The sequence below is a fragment of the Triticum aestivum genome, chromosome 7D (genome assembly GCF_018294505.1).
Source record: "Triticum aestivum cultivar Chinese Spring chromosome 7D, IWGSC CS RefSeq v2.1, whole genome shotgun sequence".
In the NCBI taxonomy this organism is placed as follows: Eukaryota; Viridiplantae; Streptophyta; class Magnoliopsida; order Poales; family Poaceae; genus Triticum; species Triticum aestivum.
The window spans coordinates 311,730,185-311,741,044 of NC_057814.1; the positions used below are offsets into that span (position 1 = coordinate 311,730,185).

Genomic DNA, 10,860 nt, shown 5'->3' on the forward strand with positions numbered 1-10,860 from the left:
GACATCACCGCCGCTCATGTTCGCCACGGACTCGTCATCACCAACGACCACTCCACCATTTTGACACCTTCAACCGTAAGCAAGGACGGTAACTTCGACAACACAATTGTGTACTCCCTTGCCATTGCATTGATAACCCCATAACCCATTTTTGCGTATCTTTCCTATCGAGACTAGCCATTGAGTATTGCCGGCAATGTTACTTGTGCACATTAGTGATCATAGCTGCCATTGCATACATACCTTATCATCTTCGTACATATCTTGGTATCATATCTTGTGTCACAAGGTTGTCATCGCATATACACAATTACTATCTTGGTTAGTGAAGTTTTGCATAAGAGGCCAAAGAAAGAGCTCAAAAGAGAAAGAGCCAAACAAGCTTTTAAGAAAATAGAAAAGATAAGCAAAGAGCCTTTAAGCAAGAACCATAGCATCATACTACAATGAGATTGTCATACTCGATCATCTTGGATCATATCATCGGAACACCATACATATAGCATACTTGGGATAGAAGTCGTTGCATTTTGCTTAGTAGGTTGTGCACAAGTCTCGTATCCGCCTATTGTGCAATCGAGCTAGCGTCTTTCTAGCGTTGTGCAACAAGAGCATTTTTGTGGATTCCACATTTTGGCTCGTTCCTTGGTTGCACGACCCCATCTATCTATCCGTGTGTGTGTTTCCCCGTGCCATATCTTGCTATTGGTCTACTTGTTGCATTTGCAAATTTGCGAATATTTTCCAACATTATTGAGTCTTGCTAACATTCGCATCAAATTTTATGCCACCATCCTAACCAAGCTCCTCTAAAGGATTTATTTGTGTAGGTGTGAGAAATCGACGAGATACGGTACCAATTGTGCTTTTTCCTTGTTACATCATTGAGTGATCATTGATCTATTCTACACATCGGTCAAGGTACATTTTGTATAGTTCTTACTTTCCCCCACTCACATTTTCTTCGAATGATGGATAGGCCAACTACTTCTACCAATCCACTCTTCATCGAGCAAGACGAGGACCCGAACACCTACTCACCAAGAACCACCTTTTCGGCGCACAAAGAGCATTCCATCAAAACAACAAGCATTGAGCGACCGCATGGACAATCTCGCCACCGATTTGTGACATTCCGAGCAACGTACAAGAGACTACTTCGACAACAAGCTCGACGAACAAAAACATGAGAACAATGCAAGGATGGACGAGATTCATGCCTTGTTGGTCAACCGCTCTTCTACCACTTCGTCATATTGAAGACGGAGCCGCTCGTGTCGACACTCCGACGAGACATATCTCCGGCTCAAGTACACCGACATCGAACACTCTACATCGAGCCGCGCATCAAGACCGTCAAGCAAGCCGCAATCCTCTTCACGGCACCGACCCTCAAGAGCAACTTCTAGCACAAGAACATTGACATCACCAAAATCAAGCTACCTTTGAGCAGGCACAAGAATGGCAATGCCTACGCCAACAAGAGGAAGAGTGAGCACGCCAACACCAAGAGGAGCAAGACGCTGAAGCTCCCCGTCAACAACAACAGCGGTGTGAAGCTCAAGCACCTGAGGTGCAACGTGCCCTCCGAGACACAAATCATGTCGTTGCTACACGCAACCGACATACACGTGAACAAGAAGAAGCACTTCGTGATGAAGTTCAAGAGAGGAACTATCAAGCACGGTTGCACCGACAAGTTCCACATGCTCCTCCACAAGCTAGATAAGAACCACAAGTTTGCCAAAGAGCAACAAGACAATGGGAATCATCCATGCCAAGAGCAAGTTGAGGGCGACAATCCTCCTCGTCAAGGACGTCATCACCCTTGACCCCAACACAATGAAGAGCAACGCTATGGAAAACTCAAGTTCACCATGCCCAAATTCACCGGAAGTAATGATCCCGAAGGGTACCTTTCATGGGCATTGAAGGTTGACAAGATCTTTCGTTTGCACAACTATGAGGAAGAGAAGAAGATCGCCATGGCATCCCTTGAGTTCCAAGACTATGTCCTCATTTAGTGGGAGCAAGTTATCGAGCGCCGAGAAGCAAGAGGTGAACCACCAATAAAAACTTGGGATCAAATGAAGGATATCATGAGAGCACGCTTCGTGCCACCATACTATAACCGCGACCTCTTCAAGCGACTACAACTCCTCAAGCAAGGAACAAAGAGCGTTGAAGAGTACTACAAGGAAATGGAGATCGCCATGATATGAGCTAATGTCACGGAAGATGATGAGCAAACTATGGCACGTTTCTTGAATGGACTCAATCACCCTATCAAGGAAATCGCTGACTTCCAACCTTACTCAAACCTCATCGAGCTAGTGCATCAAGCTACCAAAGCGGAGCGCCAAGTGCAAGTTGACTCCAAGTATGCAAAGTACTCTTCCAAGACATATGGCTCATACAATCAACCTTCAGCGACTACAACACCTTCTACCTCAACCAAACCTTCTACAAGCAACGGCGACAAGTCAAGTTACAAGAAAACTTCGACAACCTCATGTCGTCCTCCTACTACAAGCAACTTCAAGCCGAGAGCTTCATCATCTACAACTCAACCGGATGAGACCATCAAGACAAGTTCCGTCAAATGCTTCACATGCGGCGGCCGAGGCCACAAGTCCTTCGAGTGTACCAACAAGCACACCATGATCCTCAACGACGACAGTAGATACGACTCCAAGAGTGAAGGAGAAATGGAAGCCCTTGATAATGTCACTATGCACCAACAACTGAATGAAGATGAAGATGATCAAGTCTTTTGCGACGAAGATTCGAGCCCCGCTCTAGTTGTCTCCAAGGTCTTGACTCTTCAACATCAACAAGACAAAGACCAAAGATGTCATATCTTCCACACCAAGGTGGGCATCAATGGACAAACCGTGAAGGTCATCATCGACGGAGGAAGTTGCCATAACTTGGCAAGTGAAGAGCTATGCTCCAAGCTACAATTGGTCAAGATGAAGCATCCTCATCCCTACAAGGTCCAATGGCTAAGCGACTCCGGCACAATTCAAGTGGAACACATGGTTCAAGTCTCCTTCCAGATTGGTGCATACGAAGACACTTTGGAGTGTGACGTCGTTCCTATGTCCGTTTGCCACCTCCTACTGACAACCTTGGCAATTTGACCGAGGCGTCACCCGCAACGGGCGAACCAATCACTATAGCTTCAAGATGAAAGGGAAGGAGTACGTGCTATGACCTATGTCTCCAAACCAAGTGATCGCCGACAAGCAAGCTACCAACCATCATGGAGAAAATAGTGAGAGAGCGAACCACCAAAGAGAGAGTGGGCGCCACAAGCCCAAATTGAGTGCCTCCACGATGAGCGACAAGAAAAACTTAGTGATATTTGCTACCAAAAGTGAGATAAGAGAAGTGTGTGAGAACCCATCAAGTGTTATGCACTATGTCCTATTGTGCAAGGACGAGGCACCTAAAACTAACACCTCTCACCATCTACCTTTAGTGTTATCTTCTCTATTGCAGGAATTCCAAGATGTTTTCCCTGACAAGCTACCTCTGGGATTACCTCCACTACAAGGCATTGAACACCTAATCGACCTCATCCCTGGAGCACCTCTTCCTAACAAGTATCCCTACCGCGTTAACCCCGAGGAAACCAAGGAGATCCAACGGCAAGTACAACAACTCATCGACAATGGCCATGTACGATAAGGTTTGACCCCATGTGTCGTACCGGTAATCCTTGTTCCCAACAAAGATGGTACATATTGCATGTGTTCCGATTGTCGTCCTCTCAATGCTATCACGGTAAGATATCGCTATCCCATTCCACGCTTAGATGACATGCTAGATGAGCCTAGTGGAGCCACAATTTTCTCTAAAATTGATCTTAAAGTGGCTACTATCAAATACGCATCCAAGAATGCGATGAATGGAAAACCGCTTTTAAAACCAAGTTTAGTTTGTATGAATGGTTGGTCATGCCAATGGGTTTATCCGAAGCACCCGACACCTTTATGCGTGTGATGCATTTCGTCCTTCACCCATACATTGGCGTATTTGTTGTGGTCTATTTTGACGATATTCTTGTATTTAGCAAATCTCTCAAAGATCATGTCACCCATCTTAGAACCATTTTGCAAACTCTTGGAAAAGAGCGCCTTTATGCTAATATGGACAAATGCCTTTTTGGTGTTGATAAGCTCGTTTTCTTGGTTTTGTTGTGTGTTCTGAGGGTGTTCATGTAGATGAATCTAAGATCAATGCTATTAAAACTTGGCCTCAACCAACCAACTTGCAACAAGTGCGAAGTTTCCTTGGCCTAGCCGGTTACTATCGTCGATTCGTTAAGAACTTTAGCACTATTGCCTCCCCTTTGCATGCTTTGAGTAAAAAAATGCAACATTTATTTGGGGACCATCCCAAGATACCGCATTTAATGAGTTTAAGAAATTGCTTACACATGATCCTTTGCTTGCATTACCCAACTTTTATAAGACATTTGAAATACATTGCGATGCTAGCGGTTATGGCATAGGAGGTGTGTTGATGCAAGAGAAGCGCCCCATAGCTCACTTTAGTGAAAAACTTTTCGGAGCGCAACTTAACTACCCCATCTATGACAAAGAATTATATGCTTTAGTGAGAGTCTTGCATGTTCGGGAGCATTATCTCTGCCCTCATGAGTTCATTCTTCACACAGATCATGAAACACTCAAATACCTTAAGGGTCAAACTAAGTTGAACAAGCGTCATTCTAATTGGAGTGAATTCATTGAGTCATTTCCTTATGTCATCAAGTACATCAAAGGCAAAGAGAATGTTGTGGTGGATGCACTTTCCTGTAGATGCATGCTTGTTACCTAACTTGAATTGAATGTCATTGGCTTTGAGCACATAAAAGACTTGTATGCGCATGATCCTACCTTTTCTATTCCTTATGCCAAATGTTTGACGCATGTGTCTTGGGAACGCTATTACATCAAAGATGATTATCTTATGAGAGCTAACAAACTTTTGTATCCCCAAGTCTTCTCTTCGTTTGTTAATTTTGCAAGAATCTCATGGAGGAGGACTTATGGGACACTTTGGGCGCGACAAGACATTCACTACGCTCTCAAAGAACTACTTTTGGCCCAACATGTTCCGCGACGTCTCACGTTTTACCAACTGATGCTCTACATGTCACAAGGCTAAGTCTAAAGCTCAATCCCATGGTCTCTATATGCCACTTCCTATTCCGTGTCAACCATGGGAAGATATTAGTATGGATTTTGTGCTTGGTTTGCGTAGAACTAGAAATGGCAAAGATTTTGTGTTTGTTGTTGTGGAACGATTCTCTAAGATGGCTCATTTCATCCCATGCAACAAGATAGATGATGCTTCACATGTTACAAATCTTTTTTGTAGAAAAATATTGCGCCTACATGGAGTGCCAGAGACGATTGTCTCGGACCGCGATGTCAAGTTCCTAAGATACTTTTGGAAGACCTCATGCGCCAAGCTCAGAATCAAGCTTTTGTTCTCTTCGGTATACCATCGTCAAACCGACGGCCAAACGGAGGTCACAAACCGGACGCTATCTACTCTCCTACACGTGTTGATCAAGAAGAACATCAAGGAGTGGGAATAGTGCTTACCCATCGCCGAGTACAGCTACAATCGAGCACGACACTCTACTACCGTCAAGTCCCCCTTTGAGGTCATATACGGCTTCAACCCGTTGTCCCCATTGGACATTCTACCGCTACCACTACAAGAGCACATCAATATGGATGCAAATGCACGAGTGAGCTATCTCAAGAAGATGCATGAAGATACAAGGCACACCATCGAGAACCAAGTACAACGACTCGCGACCAAGCTCAACATCAACAAGCAACCCATGATATTCAACATTGGAGATCTTGTGTGGCTACAACTTTGTAAGGAACGCTTCCCCAATGAATGCAAGTCAAAGCTTTGACCACAAGCCAACGGACCCTTCAAGGTGCTCGAGCGCTACAAGAACAATGCGTACATGATCGACATACAGCGTGACAAGTACTCCGTGAGCGATATCTTCAACGTCAAAGATCTCTCGCCCTACCATGGTGATGAGGATTTCGATCTGAGGTCGAATCTTTCCCAAGGGAGGGGAGATGATGTGGAGCATCCTATGGTCATCCCCATGGACCTACCTATGTCTCCCATGACACCACTTGGACCAATGACACGAGCTTGAGCAAAGGTTATCGAAGATAAGGTAAACTCGCTCCTCTCCGAACTGCCACTTTCTACATGTGAGACATGGCTATTACCTCAAGTGGAAGCACTTTGTGTGATCGGGTACCTAGAGGATAGCCACGGAGCAACTACACCCAACGGCCAAGACGACGAGGACACCAAGTATGAAGGACAAGAAGAAGAGCTGCCGGAAAATCTCCAGCCACCGGACGGCCAGACCAGGCCGGACCTTCGACGCTTGAAGCGCCAGCCTGCCAGCCAAGTCCCAGCAATCGACGCTACAGCGCCGGACGACCAACACCGACCGGACATCCGACTCATCCCAGCGATCGGACGGCCGAGCTTCTCCGGACGACCGGTGTCACACAACAGAATGTTAATTATCGGAAGTCCGAAGTCTCCGGATGACTGACGACCGGACTTTCGACGTCTGCCGGAAATCCGACGCCACCAGATAAGAGCCGAAATGTCGGACGTCCGACCGCTACCAGACGTCCAGACCCTCACGAGCCACCGGACGTCCGGTAGCTGCCGGACAACTGACGCCTGTCTACGCACAGTGTGTTGGGTCAAGGCCCATGTACCCCTTGGCCCACTTAGACTATATATACTCCTCCGCCGCCTTTTTTCTAGGGTTACCAAAGGATTATCTCATTTGAGAGATAGAGCTTTGCTCATCCGCTTGATACCTTCTCCACCAGAGTTCACGACCTCTACGGAGAAGATGCCCCAACTGGATTCAAGACCCCTCCTGGAAAGACCCCTCAAGACCTCCTCATAGAGAAGAACTACTCCCTTTTGTATCGTCCTTTGTTGCATTTGGATCTTGTATCACTCTTCATGTTCATGGATCTAGCACATGTGTGATTGTTCTTGTTGATTTGAGTGTCTTTCTCTTGTGCTTTCCCCTCGTGTTCTTCACGTTCTTCATAGAATCCACTCCATTTCGTGAAAGATCGGCCCCTAGGGTTCCAGCGTACATCAAAATCTCTCTATGTGCACTAGCAAACACATTAGTCTCTCACTGCTTCTACCTAGCAATCACCAAAACTCTCATGGCACTCAATTACACCAATAACTTCGACGCGGGAAAACAAGTTTTAGAACATAGCCACGCTAACTTCTGTGTAAAGAACATAACATGTCATGTCAGCCCGCGGGCCTCACCTCGGGAGATGAGCAGACCTCACGGCGTGCCACGGGCAAGAACGGCATGTTTAGTCGCATGACGGGCTAACCCATTACGTGTTGGGCACGCGTGCTCATGGGCCGGCCCACAAAAAATGGCATGTTGAAATATACACCGTAAACTATAGTATAAATAGCATTATAATTTATGAATTGCGGGCATGATAACTTACATACAAACACTATGTTAACTTTTTTTATCCTCTGTAAATTTGTTTTTGAAACATACCCCTGGTAATTACTATGTGAATAATATGGTACTTACGCGCCGTAGACATGATACCTTACGTACAACACCGTGATAACTTTGATCGAGAGTTAATTTTTGGTTAAACACACCCTGGTAACCTCCATGTGTATAATATGGTAACACGCGCATTGCAGGCATGATAAGTTACATACTACGGAGTGGTAACTCGGGTTCTTTGGGAGGTGTTATATATTCATTTCTCACTGAAGATCATTTGACGTTCAGCGCGATAGTGAAATAAACAACGACGCAAAGCTTTGTTGAAACATTAGCTCAGCCCAGATGGTTCGTCAAGTCGGGATGGAAGCTGAGGTCTTGAGTTCAACTCTTGACTTTAAACTCTATCGCTTACAATGTTGCTCAATTTCAAAGAAAAAGGCTTTCTCTATTTTCCTCAAAGGAAAAAGAAGACAATATTCTCTACAACGGGAAATCACTAAAAAAATGTCCATCTCTACATTTCAATTTGTAGACTTCCTAAAACATCTCTCTTGAGGGATGTCCTAAAACTTATGAATTAAAATCCGACGGTAGTAAAACTGATCTGCCAAAATTCTTATGGTGACTACTTACATCTGAAGCACAACACACGCTCGCTAAATAAAAAGCAAGACGCTAGACTAGACGCCGTGTGTTCTGCGGTTGCTGCCGCCTTCCTGGACGACGTACTTGCTCCAGAACCAGTGTCGGCTCCAGACGAGGTTCATCTCGTCTATGGGAACCCCCTTGGTCTCTGGCAGGAAGAGGGCGATGAAGGTCGTCATGATGACCATCCACGCCGCAAAGAAGTAGAAGAGGCCGAACTTGAGGTGACAAAGCATGGTGAGGAACGCCTGCCCAATGATGAAGGTGAGTGTCATGTTGACGCACACGGCAATGCTCTGCCCTGCCGACCTAATCTCCAGCGCGAACACCTCGCTGGGAACGAGCCAGCCCAGCGGCCCCCACGACCATGCGAACCCGGCAACGTAGAGGCAAATGAATAGCACCAGCAGCATGGCATAGGTGCGCGACATCTCCCCCTCGCCCGTGGTGCCGAACTGGAGAGCGATCAGAGTCCCCACCACTATCTGGGACACGAACATCTGTGTGCCGCCCTGGAGGAACAGGGCACGGCGGCCGAGCCGGTCCACGGAGACGATGGAGATGATGGTGGCAAACATGTTGACAAGCCCCGTGATGACGGCGGACATGAGCGAGGCGTCGCCGCCGAAGCCGATTGTGAGGAACAACACGGGCGCGTAGAACATGATGACGTTGATGCCGGTGAGCTGCTGGAAGAAGGGGATGAGCACAGCAATTGTCAGCTGGGGACGGTACTTGCGCTCCAGGATGTTCCGCCAAGGGTGCTCGATGGCCTTGGCCTCCTCGCTGGCGGCCACCATGTCATCGTACTCATCATGCACGTCCGAGGTTCCCCTGACCTTGACCAGCACCTTCTTGGCTTCCGCAGTGTAGCCGCGGGCGATGAGGGAGTTGGGAGTGTCCGGCAGGGCAAGTGCGCCGAGGGTAATGATGAGCGCCGGGACGCCAGCCAGGCCAAGGCCGATGCGCCAGCCCCAGCCACCCTCGATGCTAACGGTGGCGTAGTTGATGAGGTTGGCGGACAGGATGCCGATGGTGGTCATCAGCTGGAAGCCGATGTTGAGCATGCCCCGGAGGTTCGCCGGCGCCATCTCCGAGAGGTAGAGAGGGACGGACTGGTTGGCGAAGCCTACGCCGATGCCGAGGAGGATGCGGCCGAGGATCAGCATCATCACGTTAGTGGCGGCGCCGTTGAGTGCCGAGCCCGCGAGGAAGGTGATGCCGCCACAGAACATGGACCACTTCCGGCCGAAGATGCGCGTCACTGACGCTGCTAGGAACGATGTTGCTAGCGCGGCCAGGTACAGTGAGGACGTGAATAGCGTCAGCAGCTGGCTGTCGAACTTGCAGTACTGGTTCTTTTCCTTGTTTGCCTTGGCCTGGGCGTACACCGACGGAAAGAACTCGCTCAAGAACGAGTCCATGGATGTTACACCACCTTCATGGGATGGAATCCACACAATTTTCACTCTCTCATTGCCAGTTAGTTGTATTTCATTTCACTGTTTCAATGAAGTAATTGGCGGTACCAGAGATGCCGATGTCGTAGCCGAAGATGAGGCCACCAGAGGAGGCGACGAGACAGGAGAAGAAGACGAAGGCCGTCATGTGGCCAGGGTACACCTTGCCCCCGGAGGAGCTTATCACCACGCCCCCCGCCATATCTGCGAACAGGCTAGACAATGGTGATGGATGGAAGAGACCAAACGAGGAGGAAGAAGACGAGACGAGGTGCGTAGCCCGTTCTTAGAGGAGGGGATAGCTTCTTTATAGCACCTAGAGTGGCAAACCCTGTCCAGTGGATGCACTCATGGATGAGAATGCAAGCTACCTATTTATGATCTCTACTTTCTTGCAGTGAAACTGGGCGCTAAAATTAGTGCATCACTGTTCTTCAGTTTGCTTGGCACAAGTCTAAGCCTTTTTCTATCCATATTTAGTAAGTATGTAGGATTACTATTTATTTGAATGAAATATGTCATTAATTCGTTAATTAACTCAAAGGGGTAGACCAAGAACTTGGGAAGTGCTAAACTCATTTATGTGATCAATTATGGCTAAAAATAATTCTTGAAGAAAAATCATTCATGTGCCCGCCATACCTCGGTCCGCTCACCCTTTTTTATTTCTTATAGGGCCTTTTTTACGTTATTAGTTGTCACAAAAATTAATACCATGATGTTGTTTATACAAAAAGCAGGGTTACATAATATATCTATACCTACTAATAAAGGGAGGAAGATTTCTTCCTCCAATTTTTTTGTGCGTTGTTGGTCCGCCCATTGTTCTTTTTTCTTAAATCAATCAATCAATCCAATCACCATTCGTAGCTCTTTTTTCGTAAGCCAATCAATCAGTTCAATCCTGTAGTTTCTTGTTCTGAGCCGCCGCCTAGTTTCCCACTTTTTGTGTTCGTCCCCTGCATGGGCTTTTCCGCCTCTTTCTTTTTTGAAGATTAGGTAATAGTGAGCAACTAAAAATATTTTGGCTCGTGTGAAGTTCGAAGTGATGACCTCCCCTTCTATACAGAAGGTTGTACCCAACCGAGCTAGGGTCTACCTATGCTTTGAAATAGGGTTTGTTACCCAATAGTCCCACCTCAATTCTTTACATCAAATTCCACCAATCCT

General features: G+C 46.9%; 1 protein-coding gene across 1 annotated transcript; it reads right to left on the reverse strand.

The window, feature by feature from the left end:
* Positions 1–8,061: 8,061 nt before the first annotated feature.
* Positions 8,062–9,965, reverse strand: LOC123167597 (sugar transport protein MST5). Its single transcript, XM_044585433.1, has 2 exons — positions 9,760–9,965; positions 8,062–9,668 (listed from the first exon to the last, which is right to left on the reverse strand). The coding sequence occupies exons 1-2, from the start codon at positions 9,890–9,892 to the stop codon at positions 8,266–8,268; spliced, it is 1,536 nt and encodes a 511-aa protein (XP_044441368.1). The 5' UTR covers positions 9,893–9,965; the 3' UTR covers positions 8,062–8,265.
* Positions 9,966–10,860: the final 895 nt, after the last annotated feature.